The sequence below is a fragment of the Vanellus vanellus genome (assembly GCF_965231255.1).
Source record: "Vanellus vanellus genome assembly, chromosome: 4".
NCBI lineage: Eukaryota > Metazoa > Chordata > Aves > Charadriiformes > Charadriidae > Vanellus > Vanellus vanellus.
The window spans coordinates 15,718,868-15,745,697 of record NC_138909.1 but is presented as its reverse complement, the minus strand read 5'-3'; the positions used below and the strand labels follow the sequence as shown (position 1 = coordinate 15,745,697).

The following is a 26,830-nucleotide window of genomic DNA, read 5'->3' as shown; positions in this document are numbered from 1 at the left end:
GCACTTTGATGAAGACTAGTCCCCTACCCCACCTCCTTTGGATTAGAGGGTATAGCAGCCCTCTTGGAAAATGGGGGCAACAAACTAATTAGATTTTAAAGATGTTTTGAGCGTGCTTCAAAAGGGTGGTGGTAAATGCCAATGTTGTAGTTAATTTGTTTTCAGAGAAGAAAGCTTGGAGCTTCAGTTGTTACTGATCCACTGCTGAACTCCTTGGGCAAATTTTGGGGATATATAATATGTAAAGATGCACATTTATGCCCTTTCTCACTGTGTGTATGTGTAACTTCTAGTTATATTTATATGAATTGCTAATTTGGATGACAGAATTATCTGAGCAGCATTTAAAAGAATGCAGTTGCGTGCGTCAAGATTGTTCCCTTTTTACCTTCAGGCGGTGGCTGTAGCGCTGGTCTCTTTCTTATAGTATGCTACTTTTCTCTCCTTTCTCTTTCTAACTCTGCCACAATAGTCTAGCATGCAGAGCTTTGTCTGGGCTCATAAAAGGGAATTTCCAGTACCATACAATACTGGCTTACAGTAAAGCCTAACCTTTGGGCTAGGTTAAAAAAAAAAACAAAAACCAAACAGTAATTGTAATTCTTTGAGATACAGATAGACATTTGTTGATGAGATGAAAATCTCCTTATCTTTTAACTGCGACCTGTGACACATTCTGACATGAGCTTCAGAGATCGGGGTTCATGGATCTGTGCGGTAACTTTATTTTTTTTATTTTACAAAGCTGGTACTTCAGCCAGCTTCCCCACGCTGTGGCCTTCCTTGCAGTAGTGTTTTATTTCCCATTTCCTGGCATTGCACATCTAATAATGAAGTTGTTCCCAGTGGTAGTAGTGACAAGGACTTTAATAACAATGCCATTCTGAGCTGGTTTGGATGGCATAGCAGTTAAAATGTCTGGTTTTGCTACTAACTGCCCAGAAAGCAATATGACAGTGGGATATTTATAGAAAAATACTGGTCCAGGCACAGCCTTACAGTTAATGCAAAGGGCACCTTTTAAAAAGTGGCCTTGTGCTTTCATTTCACTTCAGCAGGGAAGTAATACTCTTTGGAGTTGTGGGATGCATTGTTTAACTAGACCTCTAATCATGTTATGGATGATGTGTCTCCAGGAGAATCAGGGGACAAGACCTTTAAGTGTTTTTATCACAGCTTAAGATCTCAGAAAATGTGAACTTAAATAAAAGTATGTTTGGGAGGTTGTTATTGCTCTGTATCCTTTTGAGGATACCTTCTACAGTAAGTTTGGGTTTTTTTAGAGAGAAAGTCACTTACAGTTATGAAGTGTTTGACCGTAAGAGAGGATCAAGTTGGCAGAGTTACTTGTATATCACTGTTCAGCTGAGCCTCCTTTATTAAATCATCGTTCAGCAGTCCAGTTGTTCTGGTGCAAGAGCTAGTGTCTTCACTGCTAAGGTAATAAACCTTGAGTCAATAACAAATGCATGTTGTGCATGAGGTTTGTGGGTAGTTTTCATACCCAAGTGTCAGTGACTGGTTAGATTCTTTCCTTTTTGCCCTCTAATTGTGTAACATGGTCTGTTTCATGGGTCCAATGTATGGCTGCTAAGGCTTATAGTTTCCAGTATGTAGGTAGAAAGGGGAAGTTACCTTCTGTTTCCCTGTGTCTAGGAAAATTATGGAAACGGGCTTTTGATTTGGAGAAAAATACATACAAAAAGTCTGTCTATATGCCTTCCTGGAAACCCAGAGCTTTCTGGTGTGGCAGAGCATATAAAGTTTGTGGAGTAGGTCAGATGCTAGAGCATGGAGTTTCGGATAGTTATACTCATATGTACTCAGAATGAGAAAGCGTGTGTTGTTACGAGTCTGTCAGCTTTAAATCACTGCTTGCTTGAATGTTTACACTGGCACTAGGCAGTAATCTTAATGTTTGCATTTACAATTTTTAAGTAGAGGAGAGAAAAAGAGAAACTACCTTTGTTTATTCATGTTAGCGTTCAGAAGTCCACTGTAGATGTTGAGGTTACTGTCCCATTGGGGTGCGTGATGTAGGGACCAACACTGGAAGGCACTGTGTCTTGTGAGAGTGATTCTATGTCTTGTACTGCAGCTGATGGGAGGACAGGAAGGTTAAGCTACAGCTTCAGGGTATCGCTGGGCTTGTGGTGTGGCTGGTCAAGGACTGTCTCACACAAGGATGAGGTGAGAGTATTGGTGTCTCTGCTGACAGCCCTTTTCATTGTTGAAAGGAAACGGACCATGGTTGTTAGAAGGAGGAAATCTTGTGGCATCCTGAAGGGATAGACGTGAGGTTGCAAAAGATGTGTGTTGCCTACATTTGTGCTTCTGGATGGTGCCTAGATAGGCCTTTTTCCCTGGTAAGCCTTGTGAGCATCGCACCAGTTTTATATGCTACACAGCAGCGTAAGCGTCGGCTGTGGCTGGATCTACGGCATTTAGGGTGAGGCAAAGAAACTGCAAATAAAGCAACAGTGTTGTACAGCTGAGAGTCTGGGCTAGTCAGGCACTGTGCACTATGTCTCATGAAGCATCTGTCTCTTCTGTACCTGAGGAGACCAAGTCTTGGTTCTGTCAATGTGGAGATGGACATTCCAACTCCTTAAAGAGGTTCTTCCCTCCTGGCTTCCTTCATGTGATCTTTCTGATATGGATGACGAAGGCTTTTGTTTTCATTCTGCTGGCTTATGCAAGTAGTCTCAAACAAAATGATCCAGCCATACAGGACAGTATTGCTTTCCAACCTTCGCTCAACATGGATGTCCTGTTACTCATCTATATGTTAGTATTGGTGGAAGTTTACAGACTGACACATTTGAATTGTTAACAAATGTTGACATTCGGGTTTTACTCTCTAGAAAAAACCTTTAGTGTATATATTCCCCTGGTTTTCAGTCTTTATCTCCTACTGCCTCTGAAGGAGAAATACCATGCTGACCCTCCAGAACTCCCTTGAGTCATGCTGATTGCTCACAGTAGAGAAAAAAAAAAGTTACCATTTCTAATGAAAAAAGAGAAAGTGAGATGGCTTTTTTTCTCTGTCTCAGTATTTCAGAAACTATTGGTGAAACAGAGAAATCCTTCAATGAGAACACCACATACACTAAATAAGTGCGTCTAAAAAAACTGCCTTTTGACATCCTTTTGATGGATGGTTTTGTATTTGTAAACATTATTACCAACAGGCGGTGATGGTTATGAGGAACTACAAAAAGCGGGGAGTGAAAGACTGATTTTTCAACAGAAAGAACTTGGCTAGCAAGAGGTAGGAGGCAATAATTCTCTGCCAGCAGAGCCCCCAGCTTGTTTCCATGCGCTGCTTGTGGCAGAATGCTGAGCGTGGCTGAAGCAGCACAAACTTGTACTCAGGTGGTGACAACCTCTGCCAGCCTGGAACAAATCCGTAGTGTGCGTGGCTTTGGATCCACAGCTCAAAGAGGTGTTTTGGAGGACATCGTTCTCTGGATGACGTTCCCCCACTGAAATGCGAACAAACAGCGTATTAGTTATTGTGTTTTCATTTTCTGGTGCCTTTTCAGCATCATTTCCATAAAACTGAAGGTTATTGAACATGATTGAAATAAACAAATGTTTTCCTGTTGTCAGCACAACTCTAGAGGCAGGTTGGGGTGATATCTTTTTCACAGTCAACAAATTCTGTTGGACCACAGGGGACATGGCAGTAGATAAAAACATAATACCCTCTGCATCTTGGTGGGTTTTTCTATTAGTGTTCTGGGGTTTCCTTGGCTGGTGGGTGTAGGGGTCTTTTTGTGCATGGAGTGGGGTTTTTGGTGGTGGTGTTTTTGTTAAGAGATAAGGTTACGTGTACAGTTCCACTCCACTAAAAAAAAATAGAGTAATAAAGTATTTATTTTTTAAGAGACTTTTGAATATCATACCACATTTTTTTAAGAATTCTTTGGAATCAAAATTTAGTTATCAAAGTTGAGGGTTGTGTCGGGTGTTTTGTTTGTTGTTTGGATTTTTTTGTGCGGTGTTTTTTTGTTGTAGTTTTTTTTTTTTTTTTTTAAATGAAATACCAATGGTGAGGTGCCCTATAACGTATACAAGACACAGGGCCAAATTCATGTGTTAGGTGCATACTACAACTTCTGTTGAGTTCAATATGAAGTGTATATACATCTCCAAGAGTCAAATCTAGGCCCTATTTGTTTCTCAAAGATGATGGTGGAGTGTTAAAAAGGCATGTGCTTTGCCTTTGAGGGGGTAACTGTGCAGCTAGAGAGTTTGTTGAGCCGTTAACACTACCTCTCTTATTTTTGCCATGCTGCAGCAGGATTTTTATATGCATTTTAACAGTTATTTAAGAGTCCCCATATGCTTAGAAAAGAATCTGAATATATGTACCTTTTTTAAAGCTGCATCATAACTAGGTTATTCCATCAATACAGTAGAATGACTGGAAGCTGCAGTTGGAACAATATGTAAAAATACAGCTTGTAAAAGATTTCCTTTATTAACTGTCATCATCCACAGAATATATGTTCAAATAAACGTTGTGTAATAACTAAATTTGAGATTAATAGGCCCCTTAAGAAACAGCGAAGTCATTCAGGATAGTCAGTGAAAAATAGCTTGTAAGACTGTAACATGCACATATTGTCCTGCTTACATGCTCTCTCTGGTGTCATTCCCATTTATCAATGTCGGCAGGCTCTGTTCTCATTAAAACACTCTTGCACAAAAGCAACTTAATTTTCTTAAGAGAAGAGGACACCTGATTCAATTTGGTGCTCAAAACCAGGAACTTGAATATATATATTTTTTTTCCCCGTCTGAACTCAGATGAATAGGTATGAACAGCAACGCAGATTAAACCTTATTAGGTATATTTATATTCTGTTTGCAGTAACAGTGCTGTGGCAAATAGCTTTCTACAGAGCTGTAACATCTTATTAATGGAAACAGCAGTTAAGACATGAGCTGCGGTAACACTCACACGAGATTTTATTTTTAAATAGGAAAATGAAGGAGTTGTTTAAAGGGACTCTGCAAACTCATTCAAGCTACTTCTGATGTCCTGCCTTCTTCCTCCACCTTCTCGAACTACACTGATCTCTTTGGGTAGATAAAATTTCCTTTTCTGTCCCGTTTGGTCAAACCATTTCCATCACTTTCTTCACTCTTTTTTTTTTTTTTTCTTTTTTTTTTTTTCTTTTTCCTGTCAAATAGGAGACGTAGCCCTATTAAATTTGGCATTAATAACCTGGACACTGTAAAATGTTATACTACCACATTGTGTTCTTTGCCCTCTACTGCATAATCCTGCAGTAGTACTGCTGGAGTCATAGAATCGTAAAATGGTTTGGGTTGGAAGGGGCCTTGAAGATCATCGAGTTCCAACCCCCCTGCCATGGGCAGGGACACCTCTCACTAGACCAGGTTGCTCCAAGCCCCGTCCAGCCTGGCCTTGAACCCCTCCAGGGATGGGGCATCCACAGCTTCTCTGGACAACCTGTTCCAGCGTCTCACCACCCTGGCAATAAAAGATCTTGTCTGAATAAGATGTAAATATTCCTTGTCTTTCTCTAGTTCTTTTTTACTCTTCTCGGTTTTTCTCTCTTCTTCATTGTGCCATGTATGTTAAACAGGATATTTAGTCTTATGCCTGGTACTTGACCTGTATATCCCATTAGTGCATGTCTGAAAATTGGTAAGGTTTTAACTGCAGGTAATTGCAGGCACACACAGAGCAACTTTGTATGATGCCCAGGCTCCTTCCTTCTGAGATGTTTTGAGGCCATTTAGTTTCATTACTCTGCGTCTGTGGCCTTGGCCCTGGAACGTCCTTTCCACAGAGGAGGGGTGACTGGGGGCCAGACAGGTCCTACTGTGCGTGGCATGTGCTCTCTCATCTGTGGGGTGCCTGGGGGTAAGCGTAGGGTTAAGTACAGTTAGGAACGTTAGCCCCCTAAAGGCTGCCAAATGACACTCAAGAATCAAATATTTTTGTGTTTAAAAAAAATATATATACATATTGGCAAAAAAGACTTTTACTTTTTTATGTGGTCCACATATAAAACTATGAACCACCATTGTTTCCCTGTGACTCTGCAGTAAAGGAAATTGTAGTTCCCGTAGAGTTGCACATAACGATTTCATTCAAATCCTGCCAATAATGATAAAATGTTGGGTTTTGACCCAGATGTTCCAAACATTGCCAGTGTATCTTTTCCTCTTCTTTAATGTAGTCCTGCTACATTATTATCAAAAGATACCTAGTCTAATAAATTCCAAGAGAGTTTATTTTGATACCAAAATAAAAGGAAATTGAACAGAGTTCAGAATGTGTTCTGTATTTAATGCTATTGAAACTGGAGCATGCTTGTTCGAGTTGTGTACTCGAATGCTGCGTGTACTTGCTGCTGCATTTGGGTACCAACCCGTGGGGAAGGGCTCAGGCCCCTGGTTGTGGCTTTCCCTCTTTCTTCTGCCTTTCACTAGCCTTTGTTGCCATGAGGACTGGCTTGGATCTTGTTGCTGTTACTTTTACCAATCCTAGCAGTGTTTTCCATCCATATATTCCAGGATAAGGTGGGAGGTGAAGGGCTGAAGCTTTGCACTAGGCTCAGGTATGGGAAGAGGAAAGTTTGTGCCGAGTACTACCAAATAGGTTTCCTTAAGGGGTGGGCTGATTACTTCTCCCTTGAAAGTGCTCCAGGCCAGCCAACCTTCCCTGGAAACGCAGACCAGTGAGAGAGTTCCCTCAAGCGCAGCGCCATACAGAGTTAACTGAAATTGTACCTGCTTAATATTAAGTAAATTCGTTGTTTAGCGGAGCTAGCGTGTACTATTTCAAACTCAAGTGGAGATGTTCATGCTCTTCTGCACTAGCCCTGTTAACAGTACTGGTGGTGACTTTCAGTCTTGTCTCTGAGTTGGTGTAAACTTGAATAATTGGTCTGGTTGTTACTACTACCGCTTTTGAACGTGGTCTGACCTTGCATTTCAATACACGGCTACGCATTTACCTTTTGAAAGGGTCTTACTATTGATTTTACAGAGAACTCTCCCCTCATATTAATGGTAAATGCAATGAATGGTTTGCAAACACATGCAAATCTGAACTTGGAGTATGATAAGGACATGTAAATGTTTTCATGTTTTATTGTTTCATTTAAGCAGACTGCAGATCGTCTGGTATTTGTTGAAGCACAAAAGGATCAAACACAAAAAAAGTTATACAATAATGGTGACTAACAAATGTTGCAAATAAAAAAGAAAAAAAAGAAGAGCCTAGCTGTATCATGTGTCAGCACTAACGTTTTTGTATCATCCCTCTAAGGATCTCAGAGTGCTTTTTAAGCAATGAATTAATTTTGACAATGCCCTGTGAGGTATGTAGGCAATATTATGCCCCCTGATAGAAGGGAGCTGGAAGCACAAAGTGTTTAAATTCTACAGGGTCATGCTACTAGGTCCGTTTAATTACAAATTGGAGCAGTTGATTCAGTTTACTACCAGTTTGTTTAAGCTGAACCAGAATCACAAATAAAAGCCCCAGGTTTGTGGGTATGAGAAAATTTGGCTTCTAAGTTTATTTTTCAGGAGAAATGTTTATAAAGAAAACTGTAAATAGAGTTATCGACACACGTAAGTCCTCCCTCACTGAGGCTGATCATCTGAACGATTATAGCTTAATTTGTTGTCTTCCTGGTACTTCTTTTCTTCTTTTGCCTGTAATGAGTGTTTAATCATCTGCCGTAGACTATTTTTGACACTTTGGAGAAAGGGAATTAAAAATTGCAAACTAGTGTACCTCCAGACCATTCATGAATTATGACTTTTGCACATGACTGGCTGAATACCTGAAGCATAAAATTTGTCTAAGATTGTTGTCTTAGTACCTGTTATATGCATGAGAATATAAAAAAAAAAAAAAAAAAAAAAAACCAACCCAAAAAACAAAACCAACAAACAAAAAACAAACAAACAAACAAACAAAAACCAAAACCAAAAACAAACCCACCCCAAACACCAACCAAAACCCCAGAAATCTTCTGGGTGGATCAGGAAGGAAGAAAGAAAAGAAGTTTGCCAAAATATTGCCATCTAGTATCCTTCCTTACCACCTTTCAGGTACAGAATTTCTCCTGGAAGTTGAATTGCAGTGTATTTTAAGTAAAAAAAATAATTCATGTCTCTGTATGATGTCAGATCAGGATTGGTAGCCACTGATGTGGCTAAAACTAGATGCACAGTGTCCTTCTAAGTGTATCAGTTCTTGCCAGCTACTGCTTTGTTCTTTGTGCATTGTTGAAATGACCAGGAAAACGGTTGAGGGCTTTCTAGCACTGAAGTTATTTCTCTTGCATCAGTAGTAGACGTGGTCTGGCAGGCTCACCTGCACCGTAAGCAGAGCCTGACCGGAGCCCAACTTCTGGTGGTAGGACCAGGTATTTTTAAGGCAGGGAGGTAAGTTTACCTGGAGGGAAGGGCTATTTTTTATGCTCTCTCTCTCCATTTTGTGTGGACTTCACCAGCTTTCCTGAAGAGGGTGAGGGATGCGGTTCTTTGTAGCGGACAGAAATGTAGCTGTCGCTCTGTGCACAAAATCTGCATGGGGAGGAGGGGACCATTAAGTTTCCTCCCAGCCTTCTGGTGCAGAAGTGGAGCCCAGATGCTACTGTCTTTCAGATCTTAACAGCTGATTTACACTCTTTTATATAGCGAAGACTGTTTTGCAAGGAAGACATCCTTGAGTGTGCTTAAAAATGGAAGTCTCGGTCCTCCTTCACGGATTCAGAGGCAGGATGTAAAAAAAGGGAGTTTTCTGCATCTTTATCAGATTGAGGTGGTCAAATACAATCAGTCTGTGTAAAGGAATGGCACATGTCTAACAAATAACAAAGAGACTTGATAAACCTGATGGTTTGGTGTTTGTTTTTTTTGTTTTTTTTTTTTAATATAATGGCAATAGGAACTTTAAGAGGGATATATTGACAAAAAATACCTTCAAGGACATCTGTATTGAAACTGATCCTTTGCAGCAGGTTTGTGCGCATGGGTGTAATGTGTGTCTCTCTTGCCACATGACAGTATGAGCTGCACCGCTTCAAATACAAGTAGAAAATCCTGATTTAATTCACACTTGTTGAAGAATTGTTTTAAGTAATACTTACTCTTGCTTTCAGCTGTGATCTCTGGCAAGAGGAGCTGTTTGGACTTGTGCCCCTTTTTTTTATGTTCAAAAAAGGAATGTTGATGAGGAAGAGGTGTTAAAATATGTTACTGTAGTTTACAACTGTCAACTATAATGTTTTATTTAGCTGTATCTATTCAGATGCTCCCTCCGCAACATGGAGTGCCATATGCCATTGTCCCTGTTAGTAAGCAAGTCAGCAAAGGTTTCCCAGTCTGCATTTGTTTTTGTATTTGGGCCGCTGAGGAGCTGTGGTCCAGTGCCATCTTTTATTGATAGGGCCAGCAGAGGAGGAATCTAATGAAATTATCAAAGCTTTGAATTAATTATGAACTTGAATAAGAAAGCTAAGCTCTCTAGAGCCAAGGATCTCATTACTCATTCATTTTCAATGCATCCTCTTATGGAGCAGAAGGCAGGTTCAGCTACAGCTCCTACCCTGATTTTGGACTTTATTCAAACTTGCTAAACTCACCAGCGTCCACTTGTTATTAGTCTGTGGCTAGAAGTGTCCAGGGTGATTAATTTGATTCTGCTCTAAATCTTCATGTAAATGGTAGATTTCCCTCCTCCCTTTCCTCTTACCTTTGCTGTGTGGCTTTTCATCATCAGACTGGCTGCCATACAAGAGTTTCTGTTCTTTCTTGGTAATTGGGGAAAGCTATTCAAGACTCAAGTTTTAACCTCCTGGAATTTAATGAGTTAATGTTAAGAAATAATACTGCTACCTTACATTTCCTGGATATTTAGGTAAGCACAAACACTTCTAAAGTAATTATCAAAATTGTTTATTTTCTTATTTTAAAAGACTGTGGAGTAAAAAGTAATGATTAGACATTTTGGCCTCAGAAGTGTGGGGGTTTTTGGTTGTTTTCTTTTGTTCTTCCTATTTTAAATTGTTTGGTCGAACTGCAGAAACTTCTGAATTTGTCCTTACTTTGTTATGATGAACAATTAAATTAGTTTGCCTGATTAATATGCCTTTAAAAACTGTTAAAAATCTATGAAAATGCAGTGTTTTAGTTAAATCAGATTATATTTATTTTAATTAATAGATCAATATGTAGAAATGTTTCTGGCAAATTAGAGCAAAAGCCATGAGACTAAGCTTCTGTGTAATATTCCTAGTTCTTGTGGATATTCCTCTTAAGTCTACCGGCAAGGATTTTCTTCTCCTCCCGCTTTTGTCCATTTCAGCACATTATTTATGAATGCGTAAACTAGAACCTATCAGTCTTCATAAGTTACAGGCCACTGGCAATTTTTTTAAGCAGTGGCTAACTGCCTAATGGTCTCTGTATGTGTGTATTTGGAGAATCTAATAGCTTGTTGGGCGGGGGAATAACATTTTGTTCTTGTACTATAGCTGTTTTACCATTGGTGATATTTATCTTTTTCTCTCTTCAGGCAGCTGCTATATTTAATTCCGCTTTTGGAAGTTTTTTGGTAAGTAATGCAGTATTTATAGCAAGTGTTTTGATAGTCTTATTTTTCACAGTATCATTGGTGTGTTTGTGTTTTTCACATTAGTGTTGGTGGAATTGTGCTATTTAGCTGGCAAAAATTGGAATAATCTTTCGATTTTTATCACCATGACATTAAATACAGATATTACAGTTTCTTTTCTTTTTGCTAAACTCTTGAGAGAAGTGGTGAATAAATTGTCTCTGCTCGTGGTAAATTAATAATGTGTAAACACATCTTAATTTTCTCCTTAATGGGTTAACAGAATCTATTATTATGCAGATGTTTCAGACGTGGGCATCGATATATTGATTTTTCTAATAAGGCCCATCAAATACTCATTATTTTCTATCAAGAGGCCATGGATTTTGAAAAGAAAACATGACCCAGCTGATCGGAGAGTAGATGCTAATTTACTCAGTGACATGTCATTTGTTTAGCATATCTCACTGTCAGTGAAGCCACTCAATGTCTCTGAGGAACACACTAAAATAGCTGGATATGGGAAAGCAATCAATCCAGTTGGAAATAGAACCATTTCTGTAAAAGGCGAACCCAGTATTTGTGGGCCTGATTGTCTACAAAGATTCAGAAAGGACTCTGCAAAGAACAATAAATAAATACATTTATGAAGAAAGGAAGAATAGATTTCTTTTTTTATATGTTGTTTTAGGGAGACATTAATGAATATTAAATACAAATTATTTTATTGGTAGGCAAGCTGCTGTGACTGTTTTATTTATTTAGGCAGGTAATAATTGAATTTGTTCTTCTTTACTAAAATTTGTGCATGTTTAGCAGCTTACATTTGTGATTCCAATCTTGTGTCCCCAGAAAGAGGACTATGATGTACAAAAAGACTGAATGACAGAAGAATTCAAATTAGGAAATTAAAACAAAAACTGAAAGTACAAAACAACTCACATAATGCATAATGTTTTGTGAAAAGCTGTAGTTCGGGAGTTTAAGTATGTAAAGCTGTACTGCCAAGAGAGAAAGTTGCATGGCATTTTGAAGTTATATGTTGTACTGCTGCTTTTATGAGGGACCAGGTTAAAGTTAGGAAGGTGGATGTACGTTTTGTGGGCATAGATGACCAGTCACGTTTTTAAATTAGCAATTCCCAAATACGTGTTCCTTTTTGTCACTTATCATGTCCTCCTCCAATGGGAAGAAGGAACTTTCTGCCTCAAACCATAGAATCCTGGTGTTAGAACAACTCTTAAATCTGTGTATGTGCGCAGCATTTTCTCTTGTTGCTTGGCACAAGCTCCGGTGTCTCCGCTGTCCCCAGCTTTCGGTTCAGGAGGTTTCCTCCAATACCCAAAGGCCTCAGTTCAGCTGTCATTAGGAAGAATGTCTTTTGACTTCAAATAAGAATTTAAGCCCCAGAGCATCTGACTACAATGCTGGCTCACAGTAATGCAACATAAACATATTTTAATTTCTAGAACCTGTTTGTAGCTCTTCGAAGAAATCGAAGTTAAAGAAGCTGAGCTAGTTTGTGTGTTCACGTAATACTCCTGATTTTGGTTTTGATCTTAGTTCCGTGAACTGATCATTGGAAAGTTCTGTTTACGTATAATTACTTAATTTCACTTTTTATTCACTTCAGATTTTTTTGAAATCTTTGAGCAGCATGGAAGTAAACATTCTTGTTAAAAAAAATTCCCAGGAAAGACTTTTCAAAAATACTAAAGATCAGCTGGAGCGAAGCCACGGTACCAGCTGGTTTTTTTTCTAATTACTAACTTTAAAAAAATAAAATTATAAAGAAAATGGCTGCTATTAAGTCAGAAATATATACGCGCACTTAGATGCTTGTTATGGTATCCGAGTTTGAAATCATGATTATGTAGGGAATATGTATGTATGACAGAAAAGAAACCACAAATATGTTTACTGGAAGCTTTGCTCTTACAAACTTTTCCGGTTATGAAGCTGATAGGATGAAGCTTAGGACTGAAAATGCAATGGGGTGATAGTAGGCCAGGGTCTGTAATAAATAGTCAGAGTTATTTACCAGTTTCACAGTGCTGTAGGTCTACATGGCCTTTAGTTGAGTGGCTCCTGAATGTCACTAGCATGTGGTCACTTACTTGGAGTTTTCTGTGAATAACTGGCGGAGCATTAAATGTGTGTTTATATATATACACACACACACTTGTTTAAAGTCAAAACTGTTCTATAAAATATGACAATAATTGGCCTGTTTCTGAGAAGATAATGGAAGGTCCTGGCGGTGTTTTTGGAAATCCATCAGTTTATATTCATGCCTAACTTAGGGGCTTGGCTATAGGTGGAGTCCCCATTTACTATATCTTTAATTATCTTTAATTAATCACATTTGCATTTTTCTTACTGGTGTCTGATGTGTTGTTGGATAGGCTTAGATGTAGTTATATACCTTTGTGACCGTAACCATATATGTGTCCTGGAGATTATTTGGAAGGATCTGACCATTGGCAAGGCTGAGATTTTTCTTATGTTCCTTGTCTTGCAATGTGTAGCACGTGGGCGGGTTGCTGCGCTTGCATGTAGCCCTGACAAAGCCAGGAGTATGTTGTCTATTCTCAGACTATGCCCTGTGGGCTAGTGCCTGGCTACGGTAGTGTGAAGCAAGCTGATTTAAAGGTGTGCTATGCTTTTAACTCTCTTATTTTCTTTTTTTAAGACTAGAAAATGGTCCTTGAAGTTGAATTAAAATAAACTGTGGAACAAAATGTCTGCAGGAAAAGACTCAGCGTAATGTTACAATGATACTGAGATGAGCTTATTCAGATGAAAAGGAACGTATTGATACACAAAATGTAGAAATGCTAAATATGTCTCGATGAGCAGAAATACACTTAGGTTAAGTATCTGGAGGCATTTTCACTGGTAAGGAGAGTTATAAAACCTACCAACCAACCCCAAAGTAATTCCTTTTAAACTCCACCAAAGCCCATATTCCTATAAATATGCAGTCAGAACAATGCATGGAATGATACTGTACATATTTACACTTAGCTTAATAATGTCCCAGGTCTAATTAAAACACAGTGTTTTAAAGAACTAATTGTTACAGAAAAGTGTTTTTATGTAGCTAGACTAGTAATAACTAACGATAGATGAATTCAATTTACATAAATTTCAGCCAAGAGAATATTTAGAATCATACCACAGAGGATTGCTCTGAGTTGGGTAGTTAATATCATTATCTCCTCCCCTCGTTTAAACAGTTTGCTTTACAATAATTGTGGAACATAAGTGATTTCAGTTTTTCCTCTTAATGGGGTTTTAATAAAATCTGATAGCATTTTACTAATACTGGGTGGTTGGTTATCAGCAAGGTTGCTACTGTAAAGTATGCAAATGCATGCTAAGATCTGCTGAGGTAGAAAGCACTGAGGTAGCTGCTTCCACTTTTAGGAGAGGATGCTTTTGCACCTACAGGCTAAAGAAATTGTCTGGGATGTTAAGTGTGGGTCTGCTGAGATTTTTAACATTGTATGTGTGATTGTGCTTCCTAAGCATTCCTATTCGGCTTCTGAAAGTTGTGCTGCAACAGGAAAATAATGCTTGTTAACATCCAAAGCGCAGAGCAGTAGGCAGGATCCTGCAAAGCGTGCTGTGCTGATGGCTGTTGCATGGTGTTTGCCTGGGTGGCTCAGCTCCTTTGGCTTTTAAGTTCACCAAGGCATAGCCTTTTGTTGAGGCTGTTCTTGCTCCGTAGTAGAGACACGTGCTCGGTTGAGAGCTAAACTCAATTTACAGTGACAATATAATGGACCTGGAGGAAGGAGAGGACCTAAAGTCTAGAAGAGGATGTCCTCAGAAAATGCTCTGCACTGCTAGACTAGAAGCAGTCTTGTCTAATCTCTCTGCCTCTCATTAATCTCCGTTCTGCTAAAGCCAGTGGGCTTGGAAACCCATGAGAGTATCTGGCTTGTGATGTGACTCACTGTTGTCTGATTCTTTGGTGCCTTGCTGTTATGAACAGTAGGTGTGATAGAAACAGCCATCAGCTTCACCTTAAAGAACTGTAACCAAGATCTGAAGGTCTGTGGTGACAGGCAATCAAGAGGAAAAGAGAGGATTTAGAGTGCTCTGCTCTGGTGACCATTGCTCTCCTGAGAAAACACAGCAAAGGACAGATGAAAAATGAAAGCCTTTGCTGAGACTTCTTCTGATGCTGTCTTGGATTAGCTTTGCTTCCTCTGTTAACCTATGGGATGAAATAAGGCGTGTGTCTTGGCTATGTAAGTCCATCTGAAGGAAGGAACCTTTTCCAGGTGCCATCATTTAATTAATCTCCTTTGTCCAAATTAAGTATATATGATTTTGTTGCTTTATCTGACCATCTTCTGAAGGGGACAGAGATTATTCATATTCTTCAAAAACTCAACTAATTTTTGGAGCAGCTGCTTGGCTAATCAAATCAAGGCTAGTATTTTTATTTACACTGTCTTCCAAATGAAAGCTAAAGCTAGCAGGAAACATGAAAGTTATCTTCTCACATATACACAAAGCCTAGTTGGTTAATGAAAATGTATGGAATTCTTATCTACTCGGCTTTAGCAGGCATAATGATTTACACAGCCTGACAGCACTAGTGCAGCAAGTAAATGCATTAGTCATAGTGTCCATTTTTCTTGCAAATTTGTGACACAGATTTAATTACGGGAATGACCAGCAACTTACAAATCTAATTTTGGTAGGCTGAGCTAACTTTTTTATTTTAATAACAATGGATTTTTTAGCAATGATTTCATTACTATTTAAAGAAATCCACCTGTATGGAAATAACCAATTGGCTGAATTTATTTACTTTATTTTTACCTTAATGGATGTTGAACGGTTTAGGTGTTTTTTTTTTTTTATTATCACTTTATCCTAGTTATTTCTAGGATAAATAGCCTTATCTGGCTTAATGATTGCTAGCACAAACATTGTAAATATTTTTCTAAAAACAAGCAAATGTTTGTATACCCCTTTGTTCCCTCTTAATTGTGTCTTTGCAGTACAAAAAGGGGCAGAAGAGTCATCTGGGATTCCCTTTTTACTGTGCTAGCTGTTTACAAGAAAATCTTGCCAGGAAGTCTGTTCACAACAGGTGCTGAATTCTAGATTCAGTCTTGTTTAATTTCAAAGCGGAGCTGCTTTCTGGTGTACCACCACAGTCTTAGAAATGGTCTCCTCTTCCTCTGTGAAGCAGTACAGTGGTGCTGCTGGTCTGTGCTCCGAATTTGATTCGGGTAGTTCTCAAAATCCTAAGCAAGTTCTCCCTGTTAATCAGCCACTTGGGAAGCCACCTCAGCCTTGAAGGATGGGGTTTTTGCATGAGCGGAAGGGGATGGCAGATCTCGGCAGCAGCGCATCTTTGGACCAGATATTATGTACCTGGCAGGAAGAATTTGGATTCTGTGGAATTTAAATCATCTTGGGAGCCACTTATGTTGCCTTACTGTAACTTTCTCTTATATTGTGGCTGATGCTAGGTTCTCTCGTCGTTATTTAACATCTTCATTTTGGTTTTGGCTAGCTTGATCTGAAATCTCAATGCAATTTTGGGCATCATCAGCTGTTTCCAGTTCTGCCAAGTAACACTTTAAAGTGTGTACTCTTACTGCGTGAGTTCGAGTTAGCCTGTACGGTTTTGATGCAAGCAAGGCAGAGTAACAAAGCTCACCGTGACAGAGACCTGTTAGTATGGGCTTAAGAAAAGAGCCCTTGATAGGGATGATTATTTTGAGGGATGGCTAGGCATGTGCGCCATCCCAGTCGTTCTCTCTCTCTCTCAATCTGCTTGTCTATGACTAATGCTGAACTCCTTTAAAATTGAAAAAAGGAGTAAGTGTAAAGGTGCGGCAGTCAAAGTTAAAAAGAAGTAAACGAGATCTTGCTACCAAGAGGCTGAGAGAAATCAGGTAGGGGGATAACTGGAAATCTGAGTATTATAACACCTACTGTGTGGTCTGATGAAACAGTTGATTTGAAAAGACCAACGAAGACAGTAGGGATTTACAATGCAGACTGTCTGAGAACCAGTTAACAAATAACAGCCCTGCTGTTGGTTATCTTTGAAATCCTAGGGAGAAGGAGGGTAGGTAACAGTAACAAAGGGGAAAGAAAATGTGCTATTAAGTTCTCAGAAAAGAGCATCCTCTATAATGCCAGTGGTTAGTCCCTGTATATTTTTTTTCAATGGCTAAGAGTAAAATGCATTGAAATCTACATAATAATAAAAAACGAAACTATTAGCTGTCAAATGTTTATAAATTATGTGGGCTGTAAGCTGGTCTCGGTGCTTTTTTAGTTTTCCCATTAGCTTTTTGCTACTGAGCATTTAATTCATCTCCCTTGGTCTCATGGGACTTAAGCAGCCAGTTTATTATTATAAAAAAAAAGTTTATTTAAAGGGAGCAATAAGTAGGCCATTAAATGTATCTCTTTGTATTCTCTTAGCAGCCCCCAAAATTAACTACTATCTTTCTAAAAATAAATATATTTGGATATTCTGTTCTTTCCACTTCTTCATGTGACCGCTAACAGTGGGTAGGATTTTTTCTTGCACCTATGTTTTTGGCCAGCAACCCCATCTAGTGCTCTTGCTTGGCGTGGTACTTGGTGACTGCTTTTGAGACAGAACATTGAATCCGCTACCCCAACCTCCCGTCATTCCTGCTTTTATGGATTAACAGGCTCTCAGGCAAAGAAATAGCTGAACATACATGCGCAGTAGTATTTCTTGAGTTAGTAAAAACAAACAGCAAAAGTGGAAGTTGCTGGTGAAAATTCAGAGGCAGAATTCAGAGTGTTTCTTGCAAATTGGAAAGATAGCGTGAGAGTTCAAGCAGCTTTATTCTTCCAGTCCAATTGTCATTTACGAATTACAAAGTAAAAGGGAGGGAAATTTCAGGAGCTAAAACTGGGCATTCAAAGTACCTTAAATTTTATGATCTGGCATATTTCTTTGATCACATAGTGTGGGGAAAGTGGAAACAGAAGTGCTCTCAGACTGACTATGGTACAGTCATCTCTCTTCTTAATGGAACCTGAATACTGGAAATTTATAAAAAGCTTGATTCCGTTTTAAATGACTGCTAATGAATGCCAGAGTCAAAAGAGTATGTATCTTTGGTAACTATCATTTGGAGAACATCTAAAGGAGGAAATGTATGTGTTTAATATTATATAATCGGGCATTTTGTTGGATTAGTATGTAAATCACATCTGTGCTGATACACAGTTTTAGCATAAAATCAGTTTGTTGTCTAAGATTACTTTTGTCATAACTTGTAAAATTCTTCATTGTGCTTTTTACTGTGGAAAATCTAGCATTTTTGTCAAAAGAATGTACTTGGTTTGGGCTATTTTCTGGTTCTGCTTACTTTTTGTTAATGGTCGGGACCTGAAAAAAAGCAGTTGGGCTAGGGTGGAACTTGTACGCAGATCATAATGTTGAAAAGGTCTTGGTAGTAGTTTGTGATGTTTTCTTGTCTTCTGCTTCACCAGGGTTTCCTGTCCTTTTACTCCAAGACAAAGAACGTAAAATTAAGAGGAAGAAATATCACTAGTTCTGTTAGAAAGTAAGAGCAAGATGTCACACTTCTAGTTAAGTCACTGAAGTTTGTATCATGGGACAACGTCATATTGCTTCTTTGAAATTAGTTTTTAAAAATGGTTGCGTTGAAAAGCTGCTCTATTTGTTTCTGACAAATACTTGGAGAAATATTTGCATGCTTTGTTTATAAAGGTGAAAACTTACACTACAAAACTTCAAACAATTGATTTGTAAAACAAGAGATTTAAAGTTCTTGCAAATAATTAGTTGTGTCTGTGGGAACCAAATGTTTGAATGTATTGGTTCTTTACGTTAGGTAGGTTGATGCACGAAGGAGAAATTGAGAAGGGAGGCATGAGGAAAGACAATTTGGTTTTTATTTGGCCCTCTCTGTAGTATCTTTTAATACTAGAAGAAGCAAAACTGCATTCCTCTTGGGCTGTGGTTGTACACAAACACGTAGTCATTTGGCCTGATTTAAGGGTAAATGTTCCCTGCAGAAAGATTTGGAAATGCACAAAGTATATAATTTTCTCTCTCCCTTTTAAAAAATTCATCAAAAGGAAATGAAAATGTTTTTAGAATCTACTGTTGATGTTCTCCCCCAAAGTTTTAGCTTCTGATTGAAATGAAGCAATGATCTTTCCTCTGTGCTGCAGCTGTTAGTCACCTACATGACAAAAGCGTATGTTGAGGTGAGGGGGAGTGGAGAGAAATCGTCTCTTCATTTGGAACAGGATTATTTAAACCCGTGTTTTCTGCTTCGTTAGCACTTTGACCTAGTGCTACTGCAGGCAGGAATTGTTTCACCTGGCACTTGTGTTGTAAAATACAATCTGGTATGCTGAGGAGGCCCCTACATGGATGCAGTAATCCATAATGCAGTGTGGAGCTCTTTCTTCTTCTGTGTCCACGAAATGTGGACTCAGCAGCTAGCAAGGGTTGAATTCTAGAAAGCAGTGTGCACGTTTTGTGACATCCCTTTACAAACAGCAATACCAATTCTGCATGATTTTATGCAAACCTTCTTTTAACTTAAGTTGATTCTTCAGGAGAGGGAGAAAATATCCCAAAGATACTAATTTATCGAGCTTCTTGATTTTTGGCCCAGAACAGGTTAAAGCTCTGCCTGGATTTGGATGTTTGTTTTGTTTTTTTTTCTGTGGTTCTTTTCTATCTGACCTAGCAGTGCCTGTTTCAAACTCTGCAGTTTGTGAATTGGCAGTCCTCAGTCTCTTGGGGTAAAAACAAGAGGGACATCATTACTACTGTAAGTTGAGTGGCTGGAAACCATTCCCCTTGCTGTCAGGGTGACAAATACTGTCTTAATGGACGTGCCAGAGGTTAGGTCAAAAGCTTTCGCGGTCTTTAACTCAACTGGCAAGGAAGGCATGGGTATCATAAAACCGGAGCTTCCTTTGGAAATTTGTGTTTGTTTGTTATTTATTGTTGGCCTTTTAAAAGGCAGTTTTGGGAAACTATCATGACCCTTCGGTGTGAGAGAGCAGTAGTTCGTGAATTTTTTTTGAATGGCTGTACTTGTATTGTTGCTGAGAGGGTCTCTTCATTAGTATTTTTCCTTAGCTTCTTTCCAAGTATCAAAACAACACTCAGCTTTCATCCTGAATGATACATATTTGGAAATACCGTTATTGTGAAGGAGAGGGAGAAATATTTTAATTAATGGTCTGTCATTACCTGGTTTCTTTTAACACTGTTGTCTCAGTGAAAGAGATTTTTCATTTTGACTTTATGTAAAAACAACAACAAAAAAAAGCCCCAACCAAACAAAAAAAGATGCCCAAAACCCACCCCAACAAAACCCAAACCATCTTGGAGATAATTCCTTTGCCTGCCTTGAGGCTCAGGCTTGCTCATACAGCTTGTCACCTTTCTGGCATGACACACGAGCAAGTACACCTCCCAGCATCTTCCTACCTCCTCCTTCATTCCAATTTTCCACCTACCTACCTATTCCTGTAATGATAAGTAAATTTTGATTTGTTGCTTCTACTTTTTTAAAAAGATTGTATTACAAAATTCCTTTTCTAAAATATTTTCTGAAGGAACCTTCTTGGTCAACTCCAGTGTCAGGGCTTGTTGCAAGAATAGTTACGTGATGACTTTTCCCTGTTAGTGGAAGGTCAGTCTAGATGATCATCTGACCTTATCTATGAAAAACTCAGTATGTTTTACAAAATGGGGTCATGTCCTGAAATGACTGTATGTGAGCTCTGACAGGGTGAAGCGTTTGAAAATTTGCTATTTTTTACTTCCCAATAAAAAGAATTCTCATTACTTGTATCTAAATGTGGTGACCACTCCGTGTCAAATAGAAGATTTTGTATGTTAATATACGAAGATGGGATGTTGTTTCTACATATATAAACCATGCTTCTTATTATCTTCTGGTTTTCAACCAATGTCTTGAATGCTCAGCATTGGACACTTTCTTTGGATCCCTTTATTCTCCTAGTATTTAAACTTGACTGAGAGCATGCATGACTAGGAACAGCTTTTTTGCCTGACATAAAGCCACTGGATGAAAGCTGCATGTGATTTTGCCCTCTCTGCAGACTCTTTATATGTCTCTTTGTACTGTGGTATGATATAGGTGCTAGCATTGATGCCCACCTGCATGGGAAAAGTCATTCTAGCTTCTTTCTCCTGGTGCATTCGAGGCATGGGCCAATAGCCTGAAAACGCACACCTTGTCGTGCCTCATTGCTTAATTGTGGTCTAGTCTCTTTCCCACATTTTTACTACTCTATGGAAAGTGAATGTTAACTATTTGAAGGAGAAATATATTACGTAGGATTAGATAACATGAATAATGCTAAAGCCATGGTTTTTAAAAAAAACTCAAACCTTTTAATAAAATAGAATGTCAAATATATGAGCTTGTCTTTCAAGAAATGATCAAAAAACATGAAAAGTTTCATATCCTTCTTAAAATCAAATAATTATCCACCATCATATAATTTTTTGTTAGATGGACAGTACAAAGATGAAAGAAAATTTTATATATAACATTGCACTTCACAGCTGACTGAAGCAGGTGTTAGAAATGCAGATTAAGTATACTGACTAAAGACTATATAAATTTGAAGTGAAAATGCCACTGGTCTACTTGTAGCGCAGTGCACATGTGAAGTTTCAGACAGTTAAATTATTTATTTTATTGTGTGAGATAGTGCAGCAGTTAGGGGGAAGGCCCTTATGCATTTATGATGTTTTCTTTTTCTCCTGTAATCTTTTTAACAGTACATGATAAGCAGCTAACAGAATTTGCTTCACTGTGTAAGTTTTATTGTGGAAAGAGAGTGCATAGTGCAACTATATCTATCCGTAATATAAGTTGGTTTGCCAATGAGGTGTTTTACAGGAATATGCAGTGCAAACACAATTGTGGGTAAATACGGTTTCTATAGATGAAGGAGACTGAATGTTAATAGTGTTGCTGTACAAATCCACATACACTGGGAAATATGTGGTTGATCCTTCAGCGCACACTCCTGTGAAAGCGGTATAAGGTGTTAATTTACAGGTCATTCTTTTCTGGACTTCATAGGCTTTATGTGGACGTAATGCTTCATGATGCACAGCTGCCTCACTGGTGTGGGTGGTGTGAAGCTTGTTCGGATTTTTGGTAGGAGGGCATTGGGAGAGGGGTTGAAGGTGTTTTCTTCCAGCAACTCGGTAACCTGCTAATAAACTGTACTAGCCTGTGAATTTAATTTTGTCATGACTTATCAGGTGCCTGGAGCTAGTAATCAATCTGTAAGAGGTCTAATTCCTGGATAAATTAGAATTGGAAGTGGATTGGGAGAGAGAATCTCTTAAAGAAACTGAAGAGCAGTGCTCTGGCCTTTGCTCAGCATGAGGGACAGTCTATTTTTTTTCCTCTTTCATGAAAGAACTGCTTTTTTTTTTTTTTTTTAAATAGACAATATTGTTTTGCCCATCAGCTCGTGGGGTGTGGTGTTTGCATTGGCAGCAGTTCTGCCCTGACTGGAGGAGCTAGTCTGTAGTCTGTAAATATCCTGTATGTGGTTGAGAAAGCTTGGTTGTAATGAGTGGAACGGATACTCAAGTGTCTGTCCAGTGCTTCCTGGGAGATAGACAGCTTGCAGCTAGCAAACCAGTCATTTGAAATTTGAAAAGGCTGTAAATGGTTGTTTTGCGTGTATCTACTTTATTTTTTTTTTCCCATAAGAAGAACAAATAAATCCCAGATGTTTCACTGTTTTCCATGCACCTCTACCCATAGGCACCTAGACTTAGCTCTGTTTCTCTCTCATTTGTGATAACTGGTGCTTAGACATGCGTTTTTGTTCCTTCAGTGACGGTCATTGTATTTTTCCCTGTGCTACAGAATTGAGTTTGGGTGCAAAATCATATAAAGTTGTATAAAGTCCCTAGAAACACTGCTTGGTGCATTCATAATACAGATAATGCACTATAGTGAAGTAGTTAGCAAAATAACAGTGTAAATTTTTCCCTAGCCTTAAGTTGTGTATAGTATTTCAGTAAGATTTTTCTGGTCATAGACTTTGAGAAACAGCTTCTATCCATCTTCCTTATTTTGCAGGCCAATTAAAGCAGAGCAAAAGACTACAGATAGTTAATTTTACAGACTGTGTAGTGTCCCCGACAAAAACTGCTACATGAATTCATGTGTAAAATGTATTTATTACTGTTGCTTTCCATATTTTTAGTAGGTAGTTAAAATACAAGCTTAGAGCATCATTGTAACACAAACAGCTTGCAAAAAAATAAAATCTAGATGAAGCCTAATATTTATAAAGTACTACTTTATTGCTTAGTTTAGTGACTCAGTTAATAAAGTACAAGTATGGTTTTGCTGCACTTTTTTCTTCCCTTTTTTTTTTTTTTTTTTTTATCCCCTCCTGATTACAATGTGGGCTTCCCAGCAAAGCTGGCCCGTCTGCCATTTTGTCTTCTAGTTCCAAAATCCGATCTATGTGTATACGTATTCAAGGCAGAGAACGAAAATAAATTTTCATCATTACTATCTTAGTTTGCTTACCCTGAAGTAGAGCTAGTGGAGAGCTGATCCTCCTCTCATTGATAAAGGTCTGTCAAAATGGGATACGTTACTCCAAAGACATTTGGAAAAATATATTATCAGAGTCCTACTACATCAAGCTCTGGCATAATTATTGCACCAAAAATGCTTGCAAAGCATTATGCTGGCTCCTTTTATTTTATTTTTTTTCAATCTGATTTCTCTTAACTCTTGGGATTGAAATTGTTATGCGAATTCAGACAACAGAATAGTCCAGTGCCACCTGAACTTGTATTGAGAACATCTTGAGCCAGTGTTATCAAATAATATACAGAAAATTATGTTGTCTGTAATATATGGGAGGAGGTATAATTTGTTTTATTTGCTGTTGGAATTATTTTAAAGGCTATTAAAAACTCTACAGCCTCTTCCAGATAATTATTGTGCTTTCTTTTAGGGGCAGAAAAGGCCATCACTGATAGAAAAAACACTATGATCTCATCAATCCATTTCATAAAGCTGGTCAAGCACCCTAGATTAGTGATATAGATTAAGACTTCCATGCATATGCTTTGCCACAGTGGTAGTCCCTGTCTCTAGGCTGTCCAGATAAATTTCTGGTTCACGGTGCATGGATTTCTTAAAGCCCTGTCCGAGTACGAGTGAGTTTCTTCCTCTTTGGAGAACTAGCAAGAGGGAGATCCAGCAGTCATCAGAGTTCAGTCGCGCACTGGCATGTCCAAGCAGATTAAAAACAGGTTTGTGACGGAGAAGGGTTTTGGGACAGGAGAGCCCAGGAGAGTGGGAGGTCTAAATTAAGATGGTATGTTGGAGAAGCATAAGCGCGAGAGGATCGGCAGATCTCTAGGGAGCGCTTGGATTGTGCTAGCTTCAGCGCGGAAGAACAGCAAGTTCTGGGTCAGGCTGGACTGAGGTTACCCTGAGGCAGCCCCCACCTGGGAGCTCCTCGTTTGGGAGGAGGGTGCACACACCACAACTGTCCTGCACGTTCCCTCTGCATGATTGCCACGCATCCTCCGCCGAGCTGTTGTTCTTGCTTCCGAGGTTTCTTCTTGTGGTCAGAAATACAGGATGCCCAGTCCGCGTAATCATTTGAGAGCCAACACTAATACGTGTTTAAGCTTAGATGGGAACATAGCTCTTCAGGGTGTTAACATCAAGTAAAAGCTGCTATAGTGATAAACTTTTGAATTAGATTTTCCAGACTGATTCTGTTATGAATATCCCAATAGAAAAATAATTGTTTTATGACATTATATGATAAAGTTCTTGAACTGTACTTATAGGGAGTTCACTTTTCATGGATAATCAGGCAGTAATCTTGTAGAGCCTTTGGATACTATCTTCCAGGTTTTACAGGGAATATCTTAAATCATGGAGAAGAGCTAATCAGCAGGACTAAGATGCTGAGGCATGCCTTGCGCCGTTAAGGTTCTTTTTCTGATCAAATTCATTGATTGAAATGTTATTTCAATGGAGATTTAGCAAATTAAAGAAATATTTTGAGGTACTTCCCTGGGCTTATAAGTACTGCATGAACTTCTCTCGTGCCTGAGCTTTGTAATGGAATCTTGGTCCTTCTGCCACGCAGGAACAGTGGTGCACCTTGAGTTGTGCATGCCAGGCATAGTGAAGGTGCAATGTAGGTGTATTAAAAGCACGCAGACAGAAATGGTTTTGAAGCTTTTCTGAAAATCATAGTCTAAGTATTAGTGCTTGGTTATGAAAGGACGGGTTTTCTTGCCTAATTGTTTTGAACTCCATTTGAGCTTACTTCCATTCTAGAACACAAGTATGGAAAATAGTTACGCTAAATTAGAACACAAATACACTTTTTACAGGATAAATGTGTTCATAAATAAAGTTACCGTAGATTAGCTATTGTACAAATGCCTGAATTCAGTCTGTATCACACGAACACCACAAGCGGCTCAAAAGGATATGCGCTTTCTGTGCTAACCTCTGGCATGTGCAAAAGGGCATTTTTGCACTGCGATCTAGTAGTTGTGCACGTAACTGACTGTTTTACATACAGATCTATTAGATTTGCACTTAAGAGTATAAATATTTGAGTCAAGCATACAGCTTTGTCTGCTTAGGCCGTAATCTCATACAGTATCTGTGCTTACATCTTGCATCGATAACACTACTGTCAGGAGCTGGATCGCTGATTTCCCATCCTGTTTTATAATGTGTTGAATATCACTGTACGTGCATGAGTAATAGAGATGGGGAGAGAAGAAACCTTTTCAGTATAATTCTTATGACAGTATCTTTTTATAACCTGGGATTTTTTATTAGAAATACTCAGAGGTTTTATTGTGTAAATTACAGAAGAAACATTCCTGAAGTCCTTAAGAAAGAACCATTCTTTTCCTCTGCATCATGATAAATGTAGCAATTGTGTGTGTATACTAGAATAGATCATATTGAACATCCCCTGAGCTCCGTTTGCAGACAAGTCCTATCTCCACCATGACAAAATTCCCCTAAGAGTTTAAATTATTAATGCCCTGGAATCTGCGGGGTTCAGCAGATATGTTCAGCATTATTGATGGCAAACTTTATCCCTTTATTCCTAAGACACATAATGAAATAGGGAGTCCCTCAAATAACTGCATTTCGTGTTTAGGATAATTTTGTAGAGGCCAGTGAGCTTTGCCTTAATGTGTGTAAATACAATTTTTCTCTTTTACAGCAGATTGTGTGGTAGATGGGAATGAGACTGATTTGGCACTAATTTATGAATCCTTCTAGCATTCTCTGTGTGCTGCACCCTGTGCGGGCAAGATGCTCTAATTACACTTACTCTACATAATGAGAGCTTTTAATGACAATTACTGATTGTAGTTACGGATGTTTAGGGACCTTTTTTTTTTTTTTTTTTTTTTTTTCTTCTAGCCTAAGATGATGTATTGACTTTGATAAGAGAAGACTTTTATTTTCACTTTATGCAATATCTCTCTTTCCTGTCCCCAACCTTCACAACTGATAGGCTGATTGGTGAAGCTGCTAAAGTGTAGCCACAGAGAATTATTGTTCAGTTAATTTAACTTCAGGAGATATAATTTTTCACTGTTTTTTATTGCTGAGTTCAAATCTGCACATTCACGTTTTCTTTTCCATAGCAATTTAGTATTTGGAGTGATGTTATACAACTTGCATTTGTTTTGTATAACAAGGTAAAACTCTACTTCACACTGAATATGTCACTGCCATGTTAAGCAAAAACATTTACAAAATCTTCATTTTTCTCTTAATGTACCAGTATAAACTATGTTTTAATACGAAGCCGTCGATTTTAAATAGGAGTAGTAGGTTTGCTCTTTGTTCCAGTTTTCAATTACATTAATTACAGTGGCAAACAGCGAGTCCGCTCACGGTCCCAGATTGCAAAATTTCTTTACGTAGGGCTTGCTCACTTTTTTTTTTTCCTAATAGTAAGGCTGTGAGTGTACTTCTCATTGACTGTTGTCTTTAAATATAAATACAGATTTGGGCAGCGTCCAGTTTAGTGGTCACATGAGAAAGTGAGCTATCAATAATTGAAAGATCAGTTTAACACTTGTGAGGAAGAGACAGTTTAAAAGATCCCCAC

At 38.5% G+C, this 26,830-nt stretch overlaps 1 protein-coding gene across 1 annotated transcript in view; it reads left to right on the top strand.

Moving 5' to 3' along the window:
* Positions 1 to 26,830, top strand: part of SLC10A7 (solute carrier family 10 member 7) — a gene marked incomplete at its 5' end in the record, with an annotated part of 148,826 nt that overhangs the window by 40,834 nt on the left and 81,162 nt on the right. The window contains one exon of the mRNA XM_082482651.1: positions 10,580 to 10,618. Coding sequence (XP_082338777.1) covers positions 10,580 to 10,618 — 39 coding nt within the window. The remainder of the gene's footprint in view (positions 1 to 10,579; positions 10,619 to 26,830) is intronic.